The following is a 27,564-nucleotide window of genomic DNA, read 5'->3' as shown; positions in this document are numbered from 1 at the left end:
GATCTCCTCGGGAGGTATAAGTAGGGGGAAGCAATATATTCGATACCTCATCCAGAAACGCACCCTCTCAAAACCTGGCGAGCAAGCTACACCACGATGCAGAGCGCCTCTCTTGCAGAGTCTTCCACTTGAGTTTATTAAACATCTCCGTAACACTATCACGGTTACCAAATAACACTGTGACGAAACGCGCCGCTCTTCTTTGGATCTTCTCTATCTCCTCCGTCAGACCGATCTGGTACGGATCCCACACTGATGAGCAATACTCAAGTATAGGTTGAACGAGTGTTTTGTAAGCCACCTCCTTTGTTGATGGACTACATTTTCTAAGCACTCTCCCAATGAATCTCAACCTGGTACCCGCCTTACCAACAATTAATTTTATATGATCATTCCACTTCAAATCGTTCCGCACGCATACTCCCAGATATTTTACAGAAGTAACTGCTACCAGTGTTTGTTCCGCTATCATATAATCATACAATAAAGGATCCTTCTTTCTATGTATTCGCAATACATTACATTTGTCTATGTTAAGGGTCAGTTGCCACTCGCTGCACCAAGTGCCTATCCGCTGCAGATCTTCCTGCATTTCGCTACAATTTTCTAATGCTGCAACTTCTCTGTATACTACAGCATCATCCGCGAAAAGCCGCATGGAACTTCTGACACTATCTACTAGGTCATTTATATATATTGTGAAAAGCAATGGTCCCGTAACACTCCCCTGTGGCACGCCAGAGGTTACTTTAACGTCTGTAGACGTCTCTCCATTGATAACAACATGCTGTGTTCTGTTTGCTAAAAACTCTTTAATCCAGCCACACAGCTGGTCTGATATTCCGTAGGCTCTTACTTTGTTTATCAGGCGACAGTGCGGAACTGTATCGAACGCCTTCCGGAAGTCAAGAAAAATAGCGTCTACCTGGGAGCCTGTATCTAATATTTTCTGGGTCTCATGAACAAATAAAGCGAGTTGGATCTCACACGATTGCTGTTTCCGGAATCCATGTTGATTCCTACATAGTAGATTCTGGGTTTCCAAAAACGACATGATACTCGAGCAAAAAACATGTTCTAAAATTCTACAACAGATCGACGTCAGAGATATAGGTCTATAGTTTTGCGCATCTGCTCGACGACCCTTCTTGAAGACTGGGACTATCTGTGCTCTTTTTCAATCATTTGGAACCCTCCGTTCCTCTAGAGACTTGCGGTACACGGCTGTTTGAAGGGGGGCAAGTTCTTTCGCGTACTCTGTGTAGAATCGAATTGGTATCCCATCAGGTCCATTGGACTTTCCTCTATTGAGTGATTCCAGTTGCTTTTCTATTCCTTGGACACTTATTTCGATGTCAGCCATTTTTTCGTTTGTGCGAGGATTTAGAGATGGAACTGCAGTGCGGTCTTCCTCTGTGAAACAGCTTTGGAAAAAGGTGTTTAGTATTTCAGCTTTACGCGTGTCATCCTCTGTTTCAATGCCATCATCATCCCGTAGTGTCTGGATATGCTGTTTTGAGCCTTACTTTAACGTAAGGCCAGAACTTCCTAGGATTTTCTGTCAAGTTGGTACATAGAATTTTACTTTCGAATTCACTGAACGCTTCACGCATAGCCCTCCTTACGCTAACTTTGGCATCGTTTAGCTTCTGTTTGTCTGAGAGGTTTTGGCTGTGTTTAAACTTGGAGTGGAGCTCTCTTTGCTTTCGCAGTAGTTTCCTAACTTTGTTGTTGTACCACGGTGGGTTTTTCCCGTCCTTCACAGTTTTACTCGGCACGTACCTGTCTAAAACGCATTTTATGATTGCCTTGAACTTTTTCCATAAACACTCAACATTGTCAGTGTCGGAACAGAAATTTTTGTTTTGATCTGTTAGGTAGTCTGAAATCTGCCTTCTATTACTCTTGCTAAACAGATAAACCTTCCTCCCTTTTTTTATATTCCTATTAACTTCCATATTCAGGGATGCTGCAACGGCCTTATGATCACTGATTCCCTGTTCTGTACATACAGAGTCGAAAAGTTCGGGTCTTATCTAATGATTCCTTCAAGTTTTGCCACAAGTTTCTTGTCTCCCAGTTCTGTTCTGTACTTCCTCATTAGTTATCTGATCGATCCATCTAATCTTCAGATTCTTCTGTAACACCACATTTCAAGAGCTTCTATTCTCTTTTTATCTAAACGGCTTATCATCCATGTTTCACTTCCATTCATGTCCACACTCTAGACAAATACCTTCAGAAAAATTTTCCTAACACTTGAACCTATATTTGATGTTAACACATTTTTCTTCTTCAGAAATGTTTTTCTTGTTGTCATTGCCAGCCTACATTTTATATCCTCTCTACTTTGCCCATCACCAGTTATTTTGCTTCTCAAATAGGAAAACTCATCTACTACTTTAAGCATCTCGTTTCCTAATGTGATTCCCTTAGTGTGACCTATACCATGGAAAAACCAGGAAGGAATAATGACAACATTATGAAAAGGATGAATTGCTACTCACCATATAGACGAGATGTTGAATCATGGACAGGCACAACAAAAACCCGTGGTACAATTAAGCTTTCAGCTGAAAGGTCTTCTTTTAAAGTAGAAATCATGTGCATATTTGTGCATGCCAACTCTCTCTCTCTCTCTCTCTCTCTCTCTCTCTCTCACACACACACACACACATGAACACAGTCTGTGGCCACTGAGGCCAGGCTTAGAAGAAGGCCTTTGGCCAAAAGCTTAATTGTATAGTAGTCTTTTTGTTGTGACAGTCTGTGCTTCAACATCTCCTCTAAATGGTGATAAGCAATCTATCCTATTTATATAATGTTTTCATTATGCCATATGTGCACAAGGCTGCTAAATTCTTATTCATGTAGCATTTCACTATGTTTCATTATCTACAATATAATTTACAGTTTGCTGATTTAGTTCATATGGAAACATTTTATTTAAAGAAATCTTCATGATTTATGGCACCTGTAAGCCATGTGCATGTCAGAATTCAATCCTGCTGAACACTGTTTTTTGATTGACATAGCATATTTTAAAACCCCCATTTTCATTTTTAACAAATATTTTAATTTTTCCAAAAGCTTAATGTTTCAAAAGTTATTTATATTTAAAATTTTCATGTTTGAGAATGTTCCAATCCAAAGAAGTACTTCTTTGCTAAATGAAGTTTTACAGTTTACTAGCCCTGATTTTTCTATTCCTAAAAATGTATACTTTCACTAAAATAACATGTTAATTTATTTATTATTCTAATTATAAAATCACACTTTCTAAAGCATTCTTGGCAAATTTTGGGAATCCCATTTCATTTTAAAACTTTCATAAAACAGTACCTATTATTTTCCTATTTTGTAATTATACTGATTTTTGTTAAAAAAAATTACTTCTGTGCTATTGTGTCTTTGTATATATTACCTTTACTGTTTCTTAAAATATCCACATTGGTTTAAAATCATTCTTTTTAAGTATTTTTCATGTTTGTTTCTGTAGTTTATAAATATGGACATACTTCATAAGAGCACATACTTCAATCAAAGTGGTACATATGTATACATCTAGATATTTAGATACATCATTTACATGATACATAGTTTACAAGTATGGACACATATAAAAAGAACATATACCTCCATTAAAAGAGAACATGAGCATACTTGGAAAACATAATGCAGAAAAAACTGGAAAACAAAACAAATGTAATATCTCCTACTTATCTTCTTCGTTTATAAAATCATCCACACTAGTAACATTTGCTTTTCAAATATTTTTCAATGTTTCCACTTGTGGACTATAGCTTGCAGTCCTTGAACTTTGAGCACATTTTATTGCTTAACTTCAAGCCATGTAATATGGAGTATTTTCAGATAATATTAATCTGTGGAAAGGTAACATGTAGCCTAATCTTGTTTGTGCCATTTTTCATAAGCACGTGTAAATGAATTTCCCTCAAAAAGATGTGGGTTTTTTAGCTTAAAGAGAAGTGTTTCATGCATAAACATAGAGAGAATTGTCAGTAAGTCAAGGCTTGTAAATAAAGGTTTGCATGATTGTCTATTGTTGTTCCAATCATAGCTCTCATAATTTTTTTCTGTAGCTTGAACACTCTGAGGAGACTTCCATTTTCGACTTCCCAAAAATTTATGCCATATCTTACAACTGATTTAAAAATGCAATATACACAATTTTCCCAACAGCTAAGTCAGTTGGTTTATTTAGAACCCTCACTGCACAAACAAAACTATTTAACTACTTCAGTAAGCAATCCACACGATCAGTCCATGACAAGTTTTTGTTTATGGTCACTCCAAGAAATTTAACAGATTATGCAGTTATCAGTTCTCTGCCTTTCTAACTTAACTGCATTATTATTTATTTAATTTTCTAGTTCTTGAAGAGCCTGTTTCATTTTCTATACTAATTCTTCAGTGTTTTTACAGCAGACTACTGCTGTTGAGTCATATACATACAGAATCATATCAAAAGTTACCTTACCTGGCATGTCATTTATACAATATAGAAATAGTAACAGGCCTAGTATGGGCCCCTGGGGTACACCTTGTATTTCCTTCCTACTAGTGCAAGGTTCCTCACCCTTATGTTGTATAACTACCCTCTGTTTCCTATTTTTGAGATAAGATGCAAACCAACTTGAAGATTTTTCATGGAAGCAATAAGAAGCTAATTTGAGATGCAGCTGCTTATGGTTTTCCATATCAAATGCCTTACTGAGGTTACAGAAGATACTGGACACACTCTCCTTGTTATTGAGGCATTTTCTTATTTTAGTGATTAGTTCATTAATAGCATACACAGTGCTTCAGCCCTTCTTAAATCATACTGATTGTGAAGAACAATGTTATGTTTTTTGTTATATTTTTCTAGTTGGTTACACACTATTTGCTCAAATATTTTAGAAATAATTGGTAGTGTTGATACTGGGCGAAAATTTCCTCTTGTCTGCCTTTTTTGTGGATGGGTCAACTTCTGCATACTTCAGTCTGTCTGGGAAGAGCAGCCCTCATCAAACGATTGATTTACCATGTGGCAGAGGTGGGGTGCAATGTTATCACATCCTGCCTTTATTATTTTTGTTGGAACTTTTCCCAGCCCACAGACTTGAGATTTTTTTATTGATTTTTTAATGTTAGCAACTTCATATCAGGATACATCAGTAAATTTGAATTCTCCTTATCTGTGCCACATTACATTGGAACTTATGTGTGGAGAAGGAAGTTCATCAATTTCGTTAGAATTTATGAAATACCTGTTGAATTCTTTGCATACATGTCTGGAGTTTGTAATCATTTCCCCCATGTATTTCTAATTAATGATTATAACTTTTTGATTTTTCAGCACCTATTTCAGCCTTGGCAATATGCCATACAGCTTTTGATTTATTTGTGGCATCTGATATGTATTTACTGTTTGCCATTTGTTTTGCTTGTTTAACTACTCTGCCAAATATTATTTGTTTACATAGCTGACAAACTCTGCATCGTGGTTGTTCTTTGCTTCCATGTGCAGTTTCCTCTTTCTAATACTAGAGACCCGATGCCTTCAGTTTTCCATGTTTTTTTTTACAGTTTTTGTCACATGCCATTATGAAGGGGAAGCATTCACTGAAAACAGTCATGAATTTTGATGCAAAAGCATTGCATTTTGTGTTTACTGAGTTCCACTTGCTGAATGACCAGGAAGTTTCATTTAGTTTTGAGACAAATGTATTCCCATCGTGTTGCCTGAAGTTCCTGACTCATTTCACTGTTACAGTTTTATCTAAATTTGGCAATGAGATAAAAAGGGCTGACTAGTCAAATATACCTAATTCTAAGATGAACTTTTCTGTAGCACCATAGTTGATGCTCCTCACTATAGTATATATACATGTTGCAGAAGATGCTGTTATTTTAGTGTACTCACTAAAGTTTAATGTTAAGCCATTTGTATATAACATGTCCTTCAGAGAAACAGCAAACCTGTCATCAGCTCTTACATTTACGTTGAAGTCAGTGAAAATTTTTTTACATAACTTTTCGACCTGCAACCTACACAGAAAGGTTTCAAATTTGTCTAGAAATGCACATGTAGCTGAATAGTTGGGAATATGATACATGTTAATAATTAATATGCCACATTCCAAAAGTTCAGTGCAGCAGCTTTCAAATAATAATTCCTCATTTAAGTAATTAAAAGTCCACCTGACTTCACAGTTTAGTGATTCTTCTACTAGAATGCGTGATCCTCCAAAACCAGTTATTTCTACAAAAACTCACTGCTAAATTGTGACCTGAAAGTGAGTTTATCAAGTTTATATTTTCACTTTCAAAACAGTGTTCTTTTAAGCATAGAACTTTTACAGAACTTGTGTTCTCCGGAAATACTTCTAATATCAAAAGGATATATTTATACTCAATGATACATTTAAGCTATTCCTGAACGACTTTGTTACCATCTTACTCTGTTTCTTAAGAGAAGACCAAATGATACCAACCTGAGTGAATACAGGAGACAGTGGCTCACTAAGGGAATCAAAATTTAGTGTAAACCAAAGAAAATGCTTTATACTTCATTTAGAAACTCTAATAAACCACAGGATATAGAACTCCACAATATATGTTGTAGCATGTTCATAAAATCTGAAACTATTTAGGAGAAGAAGAACTTCTTAGCCAAGATTGCTACAAAAACTTTATTGTAGATAACCTGTTTGTGTAAATCTAAGTTACCATCTTCAGATCTTCATAAAGGTTTTTACAAACATCTTGTGCCACACAAAATCTTTCCATTGAATTTCAAGGTACGTGGAACATGAAATGACTGATGCATTGACACATCAGAATTAAAATTACTATGTACATCACAATTCTCTCGAACATTGTTCCCATAACATAACATGTCATGCCTACCAGGGGGTCACGAAAGTTGGTCTGGTGTGAATAATATGTCAATCAAAGTGCTGAAGCACTGCTGTAAATTTATTCTTTACGATCTCTGTCATATACACTGGCAGAAAAAAATCAATAACACTTAACAGTAACTGATATAGAGTAATGAAATTTTGGGAATACATTTTTCTAGGCAACATATTTAAGTGATTAACATTGCAAACCAGGTTAATGTAAGTATGAGATAAGCTATTGCAAATGTGAAATGCTGATTCATTAATTACCAATGTAACTGCCAGAATGTTGAATGCAAGCACGTGAATCTGCATTCATTGTGCTGTACAGTTGTACAGTTGCCAGTTTGTAGGATGAAGTTTCATGTCTGCTACACTTGGTCAGTGAATGTAAGGACTGGTTAATGCTGGTTGTGGCTGACACTAGTGTTGTTGTCTCATGATGATTCATATGATCCCAATTGGAGACAGATCTGGTGATCAAACAGACCAAGGCCACATGTTGACACTCTGTATAGCATGCTGGGTTACAACATCAGTATGTGGAGAGTGTTATCCTGTTGGGAAACACCCCTTCAAATGCTCTTCATGAATGGCAACACAGCATCTCAAATCACCGAAGTGATGTACAGATATGCAGTCAGGGTGTGTAGCATAACCATGGGAGTGCTCTTACTGTCATATGAATTTGCACCCCAGACCATAACTCCAAGTGAAGGTTCAGTGTGTCTAGCACATATACAGGTTGGTTGCAGTTCCTCAACTGGCATCCTTCTAACCAAGACATGACCATCACTGACATAGAGACAGAATCAGCTTTCATCAGAAAATACAACAGACTTCCACATGCCCTCCAATTAGCTCTCACTTGACACCACTGAAGTTGCAAATGGCAGTGGGTTGGGAATAGTCGAATGCACGGTACAGAGCATCTGGCACAGAGCTGTCCATGAAGTAATCAATTTTTAACTGTTCATTGTGTCACTGTGGTGTCAACTGCTGCTCAGATTATTGCTACAGATACAGTATGATGCACCAGAGTCATCCACTGAACATCATGGTCTTCCCTCTCAGCAGTGCCACATGGCCTTCCAGAGCCCAGTCATCTTGTAACCATACATTCTTGTGACCAACACCGCCAGCAATGATGTACAGTGGCTGTGTTCCTGTCAAGTTTTTCTGCAGTATCACAGAAGGAGCATCTAGCCTCTTATAGCCATATTTCATGACCTCGTTCAAACACAGTGAGGTGTTGATGTTGATAATGGTTTCTTTGTCACCTTAATAGCATTCTTGACTAACATCAACTCACCACATCCAGTCTCAGAGGTAACTAATACTCACAACCATTATAGCATGTATTTAAAACAAATCTGATTTTCATCCTCATAGTGGCACTACTGGCACCACTCTTATGTGACTAGTGTGAAATATGAAAAGACATCATCTTTTAGTTGTAGAAACACCCCTACCAACTTTTGTTTATGTCACACAACTCCTTCTTGGTGCTGCAATTCTTTTTCCATCAGTGTATTTAATAAGTCTCTAAATGAAGGTAGACTTGAATATGAAGTTCTCAAACCACTGTTCAAAAAAGGTGATAAAGTTGAAGATCCCAACTACTGACCAGTCTCATTGCAAATAAGTCTTTCCAAAATATTGGAGAAGCTTGTGTGCAACACAATTACCATTACTAAAAATCAGTTTGAATTGGAAAAGACTATTTCAAGTAAACAGTCCCTTTTCTTGTTTGTGAACCGTCTCCTAGACCCCATAAGGAATAAAATGCCACCAGCTGGAATATTTTGTGACCAATCTAAAGATTGAACTGTGTGGATCATAAAATTCTGCCTAGGAAGGGTGGGGACTATGGCTTAAATGGCAAAGTAGAGATGTCAATTGAGTCATATGTAGGTGACAGAAAGCAGAAAATAGTGCTGAATAATTCTACAGTAGTACCTGCCTCCTCTTACTGTGATATAGTGAAATGTGGAGTACCACTTCACCCAGTGTTTGGTCCCTAAGTTCTTAATCTTCATTTATTATGTCCGCACTGATAGCTGAGTGGTCAGCATGACGGATTGCCGTCCTATGGGCCCGGGTTCGATTCCCAGCTGGGTCGGGGATTTTCTCCGCTCAGGGACTGGGTGTTGTGCTGTTTTCATCATCAATTCATCCTCATCGGGCATGCAGGTCACCCAGTGTGGCATCGAATGTAATAAGACCTACACCAAGGCGGCCGGACCTGCCTTGCAAGGGGCCTCCTGGCCAATGATGCCAAATGCTCATTTCCATTTCCATCTATGATGTACTGTAGTGTATCAGTCAGGAAGTATACTTCAACCTGTTTGTGCATGACACAACCATTATGACTGATACAGTACACAACTGCAGTCTAGAGAACGCTTTTATCAGTGTATTCAAAGAAACGTCAGATTGGTTCACTTCAAAATGGTTGTCCTCAATGTTAACATGACTCAGTTTATTCAGTTTCACACAGTGGAAGGAATACATTGAAATAACATGTGATCACAAAGAAATATTGAGAGTTGAGTCCTCTGTGTTCCTGTGATTACATATTAAAATCAACCTAAACTAGTCAGTTCATGCCCTCAACCTATGTAAAAGATTGAATTCAGCAGCACTTGTCATTTGCTAATCTGAACATATTTGTGGTTTGGAAACAATCAAAGAGCATACTATGGGTATTTCCATTCACTTATGACATATGACATTATACTCTGAGGAAACAGTCACGAACAAATAAAGTCTTTATGGTACAGAAAAGGCTCATCAGAAATATCACTAGTGTCCACCATAGATGTTTTTGTAGAAATTTATTTAAACGGCTGGGGACCATGACCATCCCATGCCAGTACACTTTTTTCACTTATGTGCTTTGCCAACAAGAAATGTGCAATTTGCAATATAAACAGTACATATCATAATGGTTATACAAGAAGTAAACATGATCTTCAAAAAGATATAAAAAGTCTTGGCATGGTACAGAAGACAGCACACTGTTCAGTACTAAACGTATACAATAAATTTCCAGTAGTCAAACCAGTCACTGGGGAACTAATTAAAACTTTTAAAAAACCCAAAACTTTATCTATTGAGGTAGCTTTTCTTTTCTTTACAGATTTTTTGACAGTGTGTAATGCTTTAAAAGTGTGTTTAATTTTATGTGTTACTGTGCCAACTTACTATGTAATATTGATATCTCACTAACTGATCAGATGAATTAAAGTGTAAGATTTGTAATTTGTACATGTGACTATTGTTGGTAAAGTTATTATCTGAGCACTTAGACCTCACTTTTCACAGGTCTGTTTCCATATGAGTCAGACTGTAAACCTTATAACCATTAATATGTAGTTATTACTGTAATAATCTGACACATTCTACATCAAAGCAATACAGTGACATCCATGATTCATGGACCTTAAAAATAAATAAAAATAAAATAAAATAAAATAAATCTCGTTTGTTAATCTCTTTTCAGTGTTATTGCCATAAACTCTCCCTAAACATTATAAGTCACTACTTGTGATTCTATCATATAGTCTTTTTCCTTTATGATCTAATCCTTATGGTTAGCTTGTTTCATTGGCAGCATTTTGTATCATTGTCTGATAAACAATTCACCATACATTTTACATCTACTTTTGGGTCTGCGGACAAGTTGTCAGTGGCCTTCAACTCGCTGGCATAAACTTTATCCTGAAAAAAATTAGAAACTAATAAACAACAACTTAAGGTTATCTCAGTAAGTACCACCTGATACAATAGCAGTATTCAAATCACATTAAATTATGAGTGTCAAGTTATCACTTTATTAATACTGTAACAATTTGATTAAATTTAAATTATTTTTTTGTCTGGAAGCTTCTAACCTCTCAAGGCTATTAATTTGTTTACAACCAGCCCACTCTTACGGCACATTATTTGAAAAAATTTGAAACACAATATTTGTTAATTTCAAATTCAACATTTATTTTTGTATGTGGCCACTCTTCATCCACACTCCTCTACTGACTCATTTTTTTATTATTTAGATTAATATTGTATTATCTTAATTGCAGCTGAGTGTATCTTTCTGATTTGAAAATTATGTTCTGGTAAACATAGCACATCTATTGATATTCCAATTAATGCTTTTTTTCCCCATATTATTACAAGAAGTTAACTCCTTTTATTAAAATGATTCCTTTGTTTTGGCAGATGACATTAAATAATTATTTTTATAGATTTTTCTTAGTAAGCTGTATCAGCTGTAACAATCTAAACTGTGCAGCTTTATATTTTGCAAGTAATTAGTATAAAAGATACTCAAGTATAAATCCGATATATCAAATATTATTTTTTATTTTTATGTCATATGGTGATTTACTAACACAAGGCAACAACACCATTAAGCACTCCTTTTTTCGGGGGGGTTGGTGGAGTGGGAAAGGTAGGGGAGCTAGAGAGAGAGAGAGAGAGAGAGAGAGAGAGAGAGAGAGAGAGAGAGAAGCCGTCCCTTTCTCTCCCTTCCTCCTTCTTGTGCGTGTGTGTGTGTGTGTGTGTGTGTGTGTGTGTGTTTTTGTTTGCCTTCTCATGAAAATTACAGCATGAGCTGCAGTCTCCAACAGATTATTTATGGACTCCTTTTTCATTCAACACTTCTTCTAAACAATGACTAGTTAATTTTTCTGATATTATTGCTTTATAAGACGCTTGGTAATTTATTTTATACTTTAAAATATACTGTTTCTGTTACAGAACATGACACTAACATGTTATCCATTCCATTGGGGTGTAAAAGCTGCATATCCTGTAACACCTACAAAAAGAAGCAGAACACCACCAGGGAAGATCAGCAATGGAAGCTACACTGGCTTTCCTGTAAGTATTTTCATTTTTACAAAAGTTATAAATGCAATAATTTAGTTTCTGCACAAATGCCAGTTAGTGTTAGCCCATTTCAATTTGAGTTTTATAGACATAAAAAAAAAACTACTTTGAGAAAGGCCCTGTCCCCTCAGTTACACTACATAGCTGCTGTTTATGTGCTATTGATAGCTTCATAATAACTGATTACAATGGTATTTTTCAAAGACATTGAGTCATATTTGTTGTAAAAAAAAAAAAAATAAAAAAAAAAAAAAAAAAATGAAACTTCCTGGCAGATTAAAACTGTGTTCAACAGCAAGACTTGAACACAGGACCTTTGCTTTCACACGCAAGTGCTCTTCCAACTGGGCTACCAATGCATGACTCACAACCCATCCTCACAGCTTCACTTCCTCCTACAGTTTCACTCCCTCCACTACCTCATCTCCTACCTTCCAAACTTTACAGCAGCTCTGCTGCAAAACTTGCAATACTAGCACTGCTGGAAGAAGGGATATTGTGGAGACATGGCTTAGTCACAGCCTGGGGGACGTCTAGTGCTAGTATTGCAAGTTATTCAGGAGAGCTTTTGTGAAGTTTGGAAGGTGACAAATGAGTTTTGTGTTATAATAATAAAAAAGAAAATGCATTTGAATGGAAAATATTAATTCAAAGCACACACATCAAAAAAAGTTTTGCATCACCTCAGTTCCAAGAGTTCTAGAACCTTTACAGAAAATTGGATCAGGGATCAATGTAAATATCCTTTCTGCCCTTTTTATTGCTCATGAAAACCACACACTGCACGTTGTACCACCATACACCGAGATCTTCAGAGGTGGTGGTCCAGGTTGTTGTACACACCGGTACCTCTAATACCCAGCAGCATGTCCTCTTGCATTGATACATGCCTGTATTCATCATGGCACATTATCCACAAATTAATCAAGGCACTGTTGGTCCTGATTGCCCACTCCTCAACGGCAATTCAGCATAGATCCCTCACAGTGGTTGGTGTGTCACATTGTCCATAAACAGCCCTTTTCAATGTATCCCAGGCATGTTTGATAGGATTCTTGTCTGGAGAACATGATTGCCACTCTAGTCAAGTGATGTAGTTACCCTGAAGGAAGTCATTCACAGGATGTGCATGATGGGGGCGTGAATTGTCGTCCATGAAGACAAATGCCTCACCAATATGCTGCTGATATGGTTGCACTATTGGTCGGAGGATGGCATTCACATAACGTAGAGCCGTTACGGTGCCCCACCACCAGCCACGTATATTGGCCCCACATAATGCCACCCCCAAACAGCAAGGAACCTCCACCTTGCTGCACTCACTGGACAGTGTGTCTAAGGCATTCAGCCTGACCAGGTTGCTTCCAAACATATCTCCGACAATTGTCTGGTTGAAGGCATATGTGACACTCATCGGTGAAGAGAACATGATGCCAATCGTGAGCGGCCCATTTGGCATGTTGTTGGGACCATCTGTACTGTGCTGCATGGTGTCGTGGTTGCAAAGATGGACCTTGCCATGGATGTTGGGAGTGAAGTTGTGCATCATGCAGCCTATTGCGCACAGTTTGAGTCATAACACGATGTCCTGTGGCTGCACAAAAAGCATTTTCAACATGGTGGCATTGCTGGTCATGCACTGCAGTAGTAGCTCTTGGGTGGCCTGAGTGAGGCATGTCATTGGCAGTTCTTGTTCTCTGTATCTCCTCCATGTCAGCACAACATCACTTGGGTTCACTAAGAGATGCCTGGACACTTTTCTTGTTGAGAGCCCTTCGTGGCTCAAAGTAACAATGCGGACATGATCGAACTGTGGTATTGACCGTCCAGGCATTGTTGAACTACAGACAACATGAGTTGTGTACCTCCTTCATAGTGGAATGGCTGGAACTGATCAGCCATCTGACCCCTTCCATCTAATAGGCGCTGCTCATGCATGGTTGTTTATATCTTTGGGAAGGTTTAGTGACATCTCTGAACAGTCAAAGTGACTGTATCTTTGATACAATACCCACAGTCAATGTTTATCCTCGGGAATTCTGGGAACTGAGGTGATGCAAAACTTTTTTTGATATGTGTATATTACAATTGCATTATTATAAATGTTCTGCTTGTACGAATTTGAGCTATTTGGACTTTCTCTCGTACATTTCAATTGTAGATGCAGGCAGCTGACTTCAAGGACACCTGTTCATGTCAAAAAATGAAGAAAATTCTCCTTACTACCTCCTTACTTGGTTCCATTCCACTTCAATAAAAAAAAAAACTTAATACTGTTGTTAAGTATTATCTTATTCATGCACACTTATAATACATAACACTCGTAATACTTCATGTTTTAAGCACTACATTTTAATCGTTCTTCTACATACGAGAGAGTGAAAAACAAAATCATGTACAAAGAAAAATGAATGACGCACATTCATAATTAATGTCTTTGCCAACACCTATGGTCAATTGGTGATTCATTTTTTGTTTTTAATAAATTTTAACTTTACTTTATTCAAGGAGTCTTTTATCTTGTACCTATACAGGTACTGGTGGAAATGAAGCTGTGAGGATGGGTTGTGAGCCATGCTTGTATAGCTCAGTTGGTAGAGCACTTGCCTGCAAAACGCAAAGCTTCTGAGTTTGAGTCTCAGTCAAGCACACAGTTCTAATCTACCAGGAAGTTTTATATCAGAGCGAAAATTTCATTCTGGAAATGTCCCACTGCTGTGCCTAAGCTATGTCGCCACAGTATCCTTCCTTTAAAGAGTACTAGTGGTGCAAGTTTCACAGGAGACCTTCTGTGGAGTTTGGAAGGTGGGAGATGACGTACTGGTTGAAGTGAAACTGTGAAGAAAGGCCAGGAACCATGATTGGACAGCTCAGTTGGTGGAGCACTAGCCCATGAAAGGCAAAGATCCCAATTTTGAGTTTTGGTCTGTCACATAGTTTTAATCTGTCAGGAAGTTTCATATCAGTGCACACTCCACTGCAGGGTAAAAATTTCATTCCGGAAAAGGAAAAATGTTTGCTGTTCACATTAAATTACTATTCCATGACATTTTTGATATATTCTTGGTTTTGTTCCTGAATGTCTACATCTACATTAATATTTATAGGCTGCAAATCACTGTGAAGTGCACAACATAGAGTACGTCCCATTGTACTAGTTATTTCAGTTTTTTCCCATTCCATTCATGTTGGAGCTGATGTTACAGTTATAAATTACTAAGTTTTTTCATTTCATGAAGTGCAAAGTTTTACACTACTGATTATTTAAAGCAAATTGCCAGTCTTTGAGCCACTTTGAAATCTTATTAAGACCTGAATGAATATTTGTGCAGCTTATTTTGGATAGTATTTCATTAAAGATAACTGCATCATCTGCAAGAGGTCTGAGACTGCTATTAATATTGTCCATAAGGTCATTAATATTCAACATGAATGGAGTCATACCACACTTACTTGGGGGCACCTGAAGTTACTTCTACATCTCATGATGACTCTCCATCCAAGATAATCTGCTGTATCCTCCCTGCCATCAAATCTTCAGTCCAGTCACAAATTTTGCTGCATACACCATATTATCGTGCTCTTGACAATAAGCTTAGATGTGGTACTGAGTCCAATGCTTTTCAGAAATCAAGAAATACTCATGGAGTATTTGTGCACTCAGTTTCATGTGAGAAAAGTGTGAGTTGAATTTTGCAAGACCAGTTTTTTCTGAATCTGCGTTGGTTTGTGTGGAGGAGGCCATTTTGTTTGAGATACCTTATTAAGCTTGAGTTCAGAATATTTTCTAAGATTGTACCACAAACTGAAGTCAAGGATATTGGGCAGTAATTTTGTGGGTCACTTCTACTACCCTTCTTGTAAATTGGTGTAACGTGTGCTTTTTTCCAACTACTGGGCATACGATTTTTTTTTAAAGTGCTGTACAATAGATTATAGTTAGAAGAGGGGCTAACTCAGTTGCAAATTCATTATAGAATCTGACTGGAATTCCATCCTGCTCTGAAGCTTTGTTCAGTTTTACCAATTTCAGCTGTTTCTCAACATGACTGACACTAGCACTTATTTCATTCATCTTTTCAGTGGTACGAGGATTAAACTGGGAAATTCTCTTGGATTTTCCTTTGTAAAGGAGCTTTTGAAAATGGAATTAAGCATTTCAGCTTTTGCTTTGCTACCATCAGTTTCAGTTCCTGTTTCATTCACATGTGTTTGGATACTAATTTTGGTGCCACCAACAGCCTATATGTAAGACCAGAATTTCTTTGAGTTTTGTGAAAGATTGTTTGACAGTGTTCTGCTACGTTAGTCATTGAAGGCTCCATTCATGAATTGTTCTGTGACTTGGGTTTGCCAAGCAGATCATAAGTACTGCGATTTAGCAATGACACTGAAGCACCCACATCTGACTGAAATTGAACACTTTGACCAGCAATAACAAGGTCCACAAAAAGTTTGTTGGAGTGGCATTGCACTGAAGAAACTAATGATTCTTTGTATTTCACAGTTTCACTGTTATGTTCTACACTAGCATCACATCTCTGAATGAACAACATGCACCTGAAAGTTCAAGTTAAGTGGTTGGTTGTTCTGAGCAGAAGACTGGCCCTCTGTGTGTTTGCCTTTGAAGTGGGTAGATTATGTTGCTGTGCAGTGTCATCACTTGGGACTACAGCACAAACGTTGTCTGGTTGAAAACTATCAACTGCAGTGTCACACGAATCTTGAAAGTCAGTAATCTGCAAAACATGTTGCAACCTGGGGTCAGTGTATCTTAATACTTGTTCACAGATTCTATTGTCTGCCATATGTTGAGTAGTAATCTCATGAATCATCAAGTCGCTATAGTATTTTCCATACTCACACTTAAATTTGCAAATCTGTCACCCATTGCTGGTACGTTTGACCCGGTTATTTCTTGAGCCTAAATAATTTAAATCTGGCAGCTGCAACATTAATCTTATCATCATAAAATATGTTCAGTGCTTGAATAAGCTCCTCTTAGCAATCTATCTCTGGCCTTGTAGTAGGGAATAACTTTGCACAAATGCGGTAAATGGCAACACCAATGGTGAACAGAAAAAAAACGACTGCTGCACAGTACCTTGAATTTGCTGAGCAGCCAGATGTGCTTCAAATTGTGGCAAATATTCTGACCAGTCTTCCTTATCTTCTTCAAATTGTCAAAATGGAGACAACAGTGAAGGTTGTGTTACCTGTGGCGGTACAGTGGATGTCGGTGTCTGATTCCGTATCTCATTTGCTGCTATCTGCATTTGGATGAACTCCTGCATCATTTCCATAAGGTGGTTCATTGACTGCATATGTAACTGCTTTAGATTGAGCAGTGGTGCTACAGGCATTTGTGTTTGTGGTGAGTCTGGAACCGCGCGACCGCTATGGTCGCAGGCTCGAATCCTGCCTCGGGCTAGGATGTGTGTGATGTCCTTAGCTTGGTTAGGTTTAAGTAGTTCTAAGTTATAGGGGACTGATGACCTCAGAAGTTAAGTCCCATAGTGGTCAGAGCCATTTGAACCATTTTGTTTGCGGTGTCGCTAATTATAAGGTAGGCAAATGAGGGGTTTGGAACAGTGGGTTTGACATGGTGAACAAATGCTAATACAAACACACAAGAAATCTTAAAGCTAACTTATGTACTGTGGCAGCACAGCAAGTAAACAGCAAAAACAAAGAGCACCAGTCTGTAATGGAAAATTTTCACAAGCATGAAAAGCTAATGAACAAGGAAGTAAGTAAGGAATAGTAAAGTGACACAGGAAATGATGCAGCGCAGTGAGTTTGGAATTCTTGTCACCAGATGATGTGTACATATTATCAGGGTAACAGAGCTCACACATGTCATATTAGTTTTAGGTGCTCTGAGGTGGACAGAGTAATTGTGACAGTGCAAACAAATTAGTGACACACACATGTACACTTTACTGTGCTGCGATACTTAACCAGAGTTTTCTAGCAAGTTGTTCGATATGCTTGCAGCCAGATACAACTAAGCAGTGGCATGTCAAGGCATGTGTTACTGAATACAATGTCATCAAGAAGATGTTTGTCCTGGGCACCACTTTGTCAGTTACTGTAGTAAACACTTGTCCCTATGCGAAGACTCTAAGTGACTCTACTCATAGAATAAGTCTCACAGGCTGTTCTCCTCTACAAACTGTAGCTATGAACTTGTTGTTGGTGATGAACTTTAAAGTGCCACCCATTGTGCCAGTCAGAAACTGTCTTGGCTCACCAGCTCTGGCTGCACCCATTGACGAGGACACAATACATATGTGTCAGTACTTGGCTGGCATTCAGTGCCATGTGTTTGTTGATTTCCATTATTTCCAGTAGGGTCATATTTCAAGACTCTGTTTCCATTTTCTCCCTTGTTAAATTAAGTTTTTGTTCCAAATACTAGATTCAAACTGTAAATTCATTTTATTTCTCATCATTTGTTATACATATCTCCACATAACAACTTCCTTTCTTTACCTCCTTTTTTAGTTAATGTAACTATTGTTATATTTTTCTTATGTATCCTATGTAAATACTTTGTCCCTTTTGTATTTTCTGTGTGAATAATATTTGTGTAATTCATACATCATGTTTATCTGTGTTTGCAACATTCAGTTGTCACCTGACGATGGCCTGAGAAGCTGAAAGCCAGGTTGTAAGAAAATAAATACCTATTTTGCAGAACCTTAGGAAGTGTTTTCCTTTTTAATGTTATTATAATCACGTTCGCCAAGCTCCAATGGAAAATTCAGTAAATGACATAAAATTAGATCTCTGCTGAAAGTATAGGTTAATATCTAGTGTTTCTAGGGATGCATAATTATTTGTGATAAAATTTTATTTTAATGCACTTTTATTAGTCTATTCAGAACAAGCTGCAGTGTTACATCTGATCACACTTTGTGGTAAGTTGTAACAGCCATGTAGGTCAGCTGTAGCATAATATTTTAAGTTCTAAAAATAATATTTGACCAATAAGAATATAATATTCTTTTTGAAAATGGGGGTGTTAGATGACAAAAATAATAACTGTGACTAGCAGGTGTAAGCAAAAATAACTGAAATGATATTTTACAACACAAAAATAATAAACTGAATAAAATAATTCTTATGTTATTATTTATTTCTTCACATTTTTGTATTTTTAAATAAAAGAATTCTTCATGGAATTGTGTCACTCTTTGTACACAAAGATTGTAAATGAAAGAAAATCTGCCTACTAATCTGATAAATAATTGGGACACTTGTAAAGAGTTCCTCCTTTGGTGCAATGAACATGTCCCAAAACTTACACTTTACACACTGAACCCCTGCTCATTCAGTAAACTGTCCACAGATTTATCCATGCAAATGAAAAAAATAATCATCTTCTTCTGAATTGGAACTTTCATCACAGTTTTGAAATTTAATGTTTCTTTTAGTTCCTCTAATAATTCTTGTGTTTTGCTCGTTCTTTATATTGTTTTTAGGGTTTTTCTTTCTTATATTCTTCTGCTTTGCCTGCTTCTTCTGCTATAGGTCTAACAGCTTTTCTTTTTCAGGGGAGCTTGTTAGGATTGAACTTTCTAACTTCTACCTTCCTCAGCACTTTGGGGCATATTCAGGACAAATTCAGAGGAAAATGTTGTTTTATTCTTGGATCCATTTTCAGGAAAAGAGCTAGTTGAAAGTCCATGAGTTGCAGAAGTGCTAGCTGAAGATCCAGGAGCTGCAGAGGTTCTAGTTGAAGGTGCAGGAGTTCTAGGGTTAGTGTAATTTGAAGGCATAGTTGTCCCAGGAAGACTATGGGTTGGTGGTCCAGGAGTTCCAGGAACAGTGCTGATTGAAGACATGACAGTTTCAAGAGGGCTGCTTGTTGATGGTCTGAGAGCTTCAGTATCAGTGTTAATTGAAAATAGGGGATTTACAATGCTGATAGGTGATGATCTAGAAGATGTAGCCACCATAGGGTTAAAGGTTTGTGGAGGTATTTCTCAATTCACAGATGGCTTTGGCAGTTCATTACTTCAGATTGAGTGAAATCGGAATTTTGAAAAACATGCCTGTGAAATGACCAAATAGCTGGTTTTAAAAATGCTGAAGATATATTATCATTATTAACTGCTCACTTAAGAGGCGCAAAAACAATGCCTGGTATGCTGTAAATATTCATCCTAGATCCATTATGAGTTTTCATCCATGAATACATAGCAGCATTAATATAATTTTTTAAAGGACCATATACACTGACATCCAGTTGATGAAGTCCATATGGAGTGTGGCAGAAGAGATTGGAGAATAATGCCATTTTCCTTGCAGAAGTTTGTTGCTGGGTGAATAATAATGACTTTGATGGTAATCCAAAAATAGCTGCACCTTTCCCTCTTTGGTAGGTTTCATACGCTTCATGAAGTGTTTCTTGTAGCCCAGGAAATCTTCATTTGCATCGATCCAGAGCCATTGGCTGTTCCAACACACTGTTCAGGATCTCCTCAAATAAAATAGTCATGAAAATTTTTTCAAGGAAATGTGAACATAAGCGGACATGATTGCCAAGAGCATTGACCGCCAAACACATCGTGACTCATTCTGTTAATGTTATGCCACCAATTTGCTTTTTCCCTTTGTTCCTAAAATTATTTAGTTGTTACATTAGTTTTAGTGGCATTCTAAATTTCATTGGCCTCAAATTTGTGTTCATTTAACACTTTTGAAAGATCGCAGTAAAATATTTTGACACTTTGTTAAAACCTGTAGCTCTACTGAGACTTGTAGCCTCTGGTTGCCCAATAGGTAAAGAAAAATTCCTTTTCAAAATCCCATTTAACCATTCTTTGCCAGCCATTTCTTTCTCACTTCATGTAGGTGGAATTTTATTGTTGTGAAAAATAGTACATGCTGGTACATAAATGATGTAAATCACAGGGTGATAATCTGTAAAATAAGTCAGCAAGCTCATCACTTCACATATGTACATAAATGTTCTCCTTCTTTGACACTAAACATACAATTGTGAGGTTTGTAGCCCTCTTTTGGATCTTTACCTTTTTGTATTTTTGAAAAAAATCTTTAGAAGGACATATGACATATATCTAACCTCTTTGCTCCATCTCCAGTGCTTTTCTCTGGGCTGATAGCTTCTTTATGAGCCACTCTGACAAGTGATTGAGGTATCTGACCTTTATCAATAGTTTTAATTCAATTTCTTGGCATCCTAAAACTGTAGAATAAGATATTTCATTGCACATGTATTATTTTATTCAAAGAAACTTACCATAAAGTCAAAAGTATTCACAAGTCTCTTTATTTCTGCAATGAAGGGGATGACTGTAACATGTTACAGTCATCCTTGGTACCAGTATTACAAATGTCCCCAAGCCACATATAAAACGTTAACATGGCACCATGCTAGCTTGTCTGGAAAATTTCATTCTTTACTATAAATATTTTGAGAGAACAGTACATAACCTATGTATACATATAATTTTGTTGTTGAAATTGCTTTCCTGCAGTGGTGTCAAGTGTTAGAGACCAAGAGACAAAAATATAGCTTTTGATGGGCAAACATAAACTCCTATCACTAAACATGCGACTCAAGTCTGAGGTCACTCTACTTAGGTGCAAATATGGAGCATGCAGTATGGCACAGTTCTGTGACTGTGAGTGGAAATTAACTCAGTTACCAATATAATCTGCAAACTGACCTCAGTTACTTTTGCCCATGGTCTCCCCTATGCAAATGAGAACCATATGAGTACTTTTAAGGCTTCCTTTGCCAACCCTGGATAAATATGCAGGAAACTAACCAAAAATTCCTCCATCATCATTTACTGTAACTGTTCCTTAGCACTGTAACCTCATTTCAATTCATCTGCATCCTCTTGTATTTCATCAGGAAGTGCAAGCACATCAATTGTGAAGTGTGATCTTACTAATATGCACTGCCAGCCTTCTTAAGACAAATGAGAAAAATAAAGTTTGAACCTTTCTTCAAGTCATTCCACATAATCACTGATGATAACCCTCCACTTGATGACATTGTACAGAATTGAGGGAATGATGGAAAGTTAGTAATCAGAGTATCCAGGCAACACTTCCATTGTTCCCAAGAAGGCGCTTATGGTATACATTGCTTTGATACTACATTGCATATTGTTGTTTGAAAGTGACATCTTGTCCATTTTTGCTGCCTACCTTCTGCAAAAACTATCCTGGCTGCCTTAAGAATGGAAGGTTTGATTAACATCTGATCAATAATATGAAGTTTTTTTTTTGTTAAGAGAGAAATTTCATAAGAAGCTTCAATAACTTCTCCATTTTCACACTGAAATGTCCCAGTTGAATCCTATTTAATGCATTTGTTTTATTTAACAGTGCCATGTGTGCTATTGTCAGATGATGTTCCAGATGCACATCCTGTCATAAGTCTTTACTGAGGACAGTATGACACATAACACAGTGTGGCATTTGGACATTATCTGTTTCAATAAACAAGAATTGATACTTAACATATTTTTCACTATACAATATTCTTTTAGCGGACATTTTTCACTCAAAGGAAACATGAAGACACTATTTACTTCTACAGTGCACAACAGGTGCAGACTGAGTTAAGAATGCAAAGTGCAGACTGAAGAATGTGATTATGTGTGCGGCCAAGCTGATGTTACCATCTTTACAAAAAATGCACTCACTAACTACATCTACATCTAAAGACATACTCCGCAATCCACCATACGGAGAATGGTGGAGGGTACCTCGTACCACAACTAGCATCTTCTCTCCCTGTTCCATTCCCAAACAGAACGAGGGAAAAATGACTGCCTATATGCCTCTGTACGAGCCCTAATCTCTCTTATCTTATCTTTGTGGTCTTTCCACAAAATATATGTTGTACTGCAGTCAGCCTCAAATGCTGGTTCTCTAAATTTCCTCAGTAGTGATTCACGAAAAGAACACCTCCTTTCCTCCAGAGACTCCCACCCGAGTTCCTGAAGCATTTCCATAACACTCACGTGATGATCAAACTGCCAGGTTAAAGTTAGATATAGTGGGAATTAGTGAAGTTCGGTGGCAGAAGGAACAAGATTTCTGGTCAGGTGACTACAGGGTTATAAACACAAAATCAAATAGGGGTAATGCAGGAGGAGGTTTAATAATGAATAGGAAAATAGGAATGCGGGTAAGCTACTACAAACAGCATAGTGAATGCATTATTGTGGCCAAGATAGATACGAAGCCCACGTCCACCACAGTAGTACAAGTTCATATGCCTACTATCTCTGCAGATGATGAAGAAATTGAAGAAATGTATGAAGAAATAAAAGAAATTATTCAGATAGTGAAGTAAGATGAAAATTTAATAGTCATGGGTGACTGGAATTCGTCAGTAGGAAAAGGGAGAGAAGGAAACGTAGTAGGTGAATATGGATTGGGGGTAAGAAACGAAAGAGGAAGACACCTGGTAGAATTTTGCACAGAGCACAACTTAATCATAGCTAACACTTGGTTCAAGAATCATAAAAGAAGATTGTATACATGGAAGAAGCCTGGAGATACCGACAGGTTTCAGATAGATTATATAATGGTAAGACAGAGATTTAGGAACCAGGTTTTAAATTGTAAGACATTTCCAGGGGCAGATGTGGACTCTGACCACAATCTATTGGTTATGAACTGTAGATTAAAACTGAAGAAACTGCAAAAAGGTGGGAATTTAAAGAGATGGGACCTGGATAAACTGACTAAACCAGAGGTAGTACAGAGTTTCAGGGAGAGCATAAGGGAACAATTGACAAGAATGGGGGACAGAAATACAATAGAAGAAGAATGGATAGCTTTGAGGGTTGAAGCAATGAAGGCAGCAGAGGATCAAGTAGGTAAAAAGATGAGGGGTAGTAGAAATCCTTGGGTAACAGAAGATATATTGAGTTTAATTGATGAAAGGAGAAAATATAAAAATGCAGTAAATGAAGCAGGCAAAAAGGAATACAAACGTCTCAAAAATGAGATCGACAGGAAGTGCAAAATGGCTAAGCAGGGATGGCTAGAGGACAAATGTAAGGATGTAGAGGCTTATCTCACTAGGGGTAAGATAGATACTGCCTACAGGAAAATTAAAGAGACCTTTGGAGAAAAGACAACCACTTGTATGAATATCAAGAGCTCAGATGGAAACCCAGTTCTAAGCAAAGAAGGGAAAGCAGAAAGGTGGAAGGAGTATATAGAGGGCCTATACAAGAGCGATGTACTTGAGGACAATATTATGGAAATGGAAGACGATGTAGATGAAGATGAAATGGGAGATATGATACTGCGTGAAGAGTTTGACAGAGCACTAAAAGACCTGAGTCGAAACAAAGCTCCGGGAGTAGACAACATTCCATTAGAACTACTGACAGCCTTGGGAGAGCCCTGACAAAACTCTACCATCTGGTGAGCAAAATGGATGAGACAGGCGAAATACCCTCAGACTTCAAGAAGAATATAATAATTCCAATCCCAAAGAAAGCAGGCGTTGACAGATGTGAAAATTACCGAACTATCTGTTTAATAAGTCATGGCTGCAAAATACTAATGTGAATTCTTTACAGACAAATGGAAAAACTAGTAGAAGCCGACCTCGGGGAAGATCAGTTTGGATTCCGTAGAAATATCGGAACACGTGAGGCAATACTGACCCTACGACTTATCTTAGAAGCTATATTAAGGAAAGGCAAACCTACGTTTCTAGCTTTTGTAGACTTAGAGAAAGCTTTTGACAGTGTTCACTGGAATACTCTCTTTCAAATTCTGAAGGGGGCAGGGGTAAAATATAGGGAGCGAAAAGCTATTTACAATTTGTACGGAAACCAGAAGGCAGTTATAAGAGTCGAGGGACATCAAAGGGAAGCAGTGGTTGGGAAGGGAGTGAGACAGGGTTGTAGCCTCTTCCCGATGTAGTTCAATCTCTATATTGAGCAAGCAGTGAAGGGAACAAAAGAAAAATTTGGAGTAGGGATTAAAATCCATGGAGAAGAAATAAAAACTTTGAGGTTTGCTGATGACATTGTAATTCTGTCAGAGACAGCAAAGGACTTGGAAGAGCAGTTGAACAGAATGGTTAGTGTCTTGAAAGGAGGATACAAGACGAACACCAACAAAAGCAAAACAAGGATAATGGAATGTAGTCAAATTAAGTCGGGTGATGCTGAGGGAATTAGATTAGGAAATGAGACACTTAAAGTAGTAAAGGAGTTTTGCTATTTGGGGAGCAAAATAATTGATGATGGTCGAAGTAGAGAGGATTTAAAATGTAGACTGGCAATGGCAAGGAAAGCGTTTCTGAAGAAGAGAAGTTTTTTAACATCGAGTATAGATTTAAGTGTCAGGAAGTCATTTCTGAAAGTATTTGAATGGAGTGCAGCCATGTATGGAAGTGAAACATGGATGATAAATAGTTTGGACAAGAAGAAAATAGAAGCTTTTGAAATGTGGTGCTACAGAAGAATGATGAAGATTAGATGGGTAGATCACATAACTAATGAGGAAGTATTGAATAGGATTGGGGAGAAGAGGAGTTTGTGGCACAGCTTGACAAGAAGAAGGGATCGGTTGGTAGGACATGTTCTGAGGCATCAAGGGATCACCAGTTTAGTATTGGAGGGCAGTGTGGAGGATAAAAATCGTAGAGGGAGACCAAGAGATGAATACACTAAGCAGATTCAGAAGGATGTAGGTTGCAGTAGGTACTGGGAGATGAAGAAGCTTGCATAGGATAGAGTAGTATGGAGAGCTGCATCAAACCAGTCTCAGGACTGAAGACCACAACAACAACAACAACCAGTAACAAATCTAGCAGCCTGCCTCTGAATTGCTTCTATGTCCTCTCTCAATCTGACCTGATAGGGATTCCAAACGCTCGAGCAATACTCAAGAATAGGTCGTATTAGTGTTTTATAAACGGTCTCCTTTACAGATGAACCACATCTTCTCAAAATTCTACCAATGAACTGAAGATGACTATCCGCCTTCCCCACAACTGCCATTACATGCTTGTCGCTCTGCAATGTTGCGCCAAAATATTTAATCGACATGACTGTGTAAAGCGCTATGCTACTAATGGAGTATTCAAATATTACGGGAATATTTTTCCTATTCATCTGCATTAATTTACATTTATCTATATTTAGAATTGGGTGCCATTATTTACATCAATCACAAATCCTGTCCAAGTCATCTTGTATCCTTCTACAGTCACTCAACGACGATACCTTCCCGTACATCACAGCATCATCAGCAAACAGCTGCACATTGCTATCCTCCCTATCCAAAAGATCATTTATGTAGATAGAAAACAACAGCGGACCTACCACACTTCCCTGGGGCACTCCAGATGATACCCTCACCTCCGATGAACACTCACCATTGAGGACAACGTACTGGGTTCTATTACTTAAGAAGTCTTCGAGCCACTCACATATTTGGGAACCAATCCCATATGCTCGTACCTTAGTTAGGAGTCTGCAGTGGGGCACCAAGTCAAACACTTTCCAAAAGTCAAGGAATATGGCATCCGTCTGATACCATTCATTCATGGTTTGCAAGATATCATGTGTAAAAAGGGTGAGTTACGCTTTGCAGAAGTGATGCTTTCTAAAGCCGTTGCTGATGCATGGACAGCAACTTCTCTGTCTCAAGGAAATTCATTATATTTGAACTGAGAATATGTTTAAGAATCCTGCAACAAACTGATGTTAAGGATATTGGTCTGTAGTTTTGAGGATCCGTCCTTCTACCCTTCTTCTATACAGGCATCAACTGTGCTTTTTTCCAGTCGCACGGGACTTTACGTTCGGCAAGAGATTCGTGATAAATGCAAGCTAAGTAAGGAGCCAATGTGATAGAGTACCCTCCATAAAACCGAATTGGAATCCCATCAGGACCTGGTGATTTATTTATTTTCAACCCATTCAGCTGCTTCACAACCCCAGGGATGTCTCTGAATTGCACTGTTAAACCATGGTGGGTCTTTTCTGTCCGTAACCCACTTTTTCAGCACATGCTTCTCCAATGCATGATTTAGTATGTGTTTAAAATTTGCCCATAATTCTTCCACGTCCATCGTACCGGAAGTAAATGAAGTCAATTCATTTACTAAGTGGGATGCTAACAACTGCTTATCTGATCTTTCTAGTAAGAATACTCTCCTAACCTTCTTGACTGACTTTTTAACTTTTGTAACCACAGTCGTAATGACAACATGATGATCACTAATCCCTGTCTCAACACTGACACCGTCGATGAGGTCTGGTCTGTTTGTGGCTACCAGATCTAAAATATTTCCATTATGTGTTTGCTGTCAATTTAGCTGCTCAAGACAGTTTTCGGATAATGTGTTCAAAAGTAATTCACACAACGGCTTGTCTGTACCACCTGTAATGAATCCATAGACATCCCAGTCTATACTAGATAGGTTGAAGTCGCCTCCAACTAATATAGCATGATCTGGGTACTTATGCGATACAGAGTGTATACTCCCTTTGAATGATTCTAGAACTGTCACGGTGGAACCTGGTGGCCAGTAATAACACCCATCAATTAACTTTATTTCTCGTAGCCCTGTTAAACATGTCCAGATAACTTCACAATCACACTCTACTTCGACCTCAGTAGACACAATATTTTTGTCAACTGCAATGAAGACACCACCTCCTACCGTGTCTAATCTGTCTTTCCAATACACGTTCAAACCCTCACTAAATATTTCAGAACCTCCTATCTC

The 27,564-nt window shown here is 37.8% G+C and overlaps 1 protein-coding gene across 1 annotated transcript in view; it reads left to right on the top strand.

Moving 5' to 3' along the window:
* LOC124793088 (cGMP-dependent protein kinase, isozyme 1-like) overlaps window positions 1-27,564 on the top strand; it is a 405,887-nt gene that overhangs the window by 99,706 nt on the left and 278,617 nt on the right. The window contains exon 2 of the mRNA XM_047257993.1: window positions 11,673-11,795. Coding sequence (XP_047113949.1) covers window positions 11,676-11,795 — 120 coding nt within the window. The 5' untranslated portion in view covers window positions 11,673-11,675. The remainder of the gene's footprint in view (window positions 1-11,672; window positions 11,796-27,564) is intronic.

The sequence above is a fragment of the Schistocerca piceifrons genome, chromosome 1, assembly GCF_021461385.2.
Source record: "Schistocerca piceifrons isolate TAMUIC-IGC-003096 chromosome 1, iqSchPice1.1, whole genome shotgun sequence".
In the NCBI taxonomy this organism is placed as follows: Eukaryota; Metazoa; Arthropoda; class Insecta; order Orthoptera; family Acrididae; genus Schistocerca; species Schistocerca piceifrons.
This window is presented reverse-complemented; position numbering and strand designations above follow the sequence as displayed.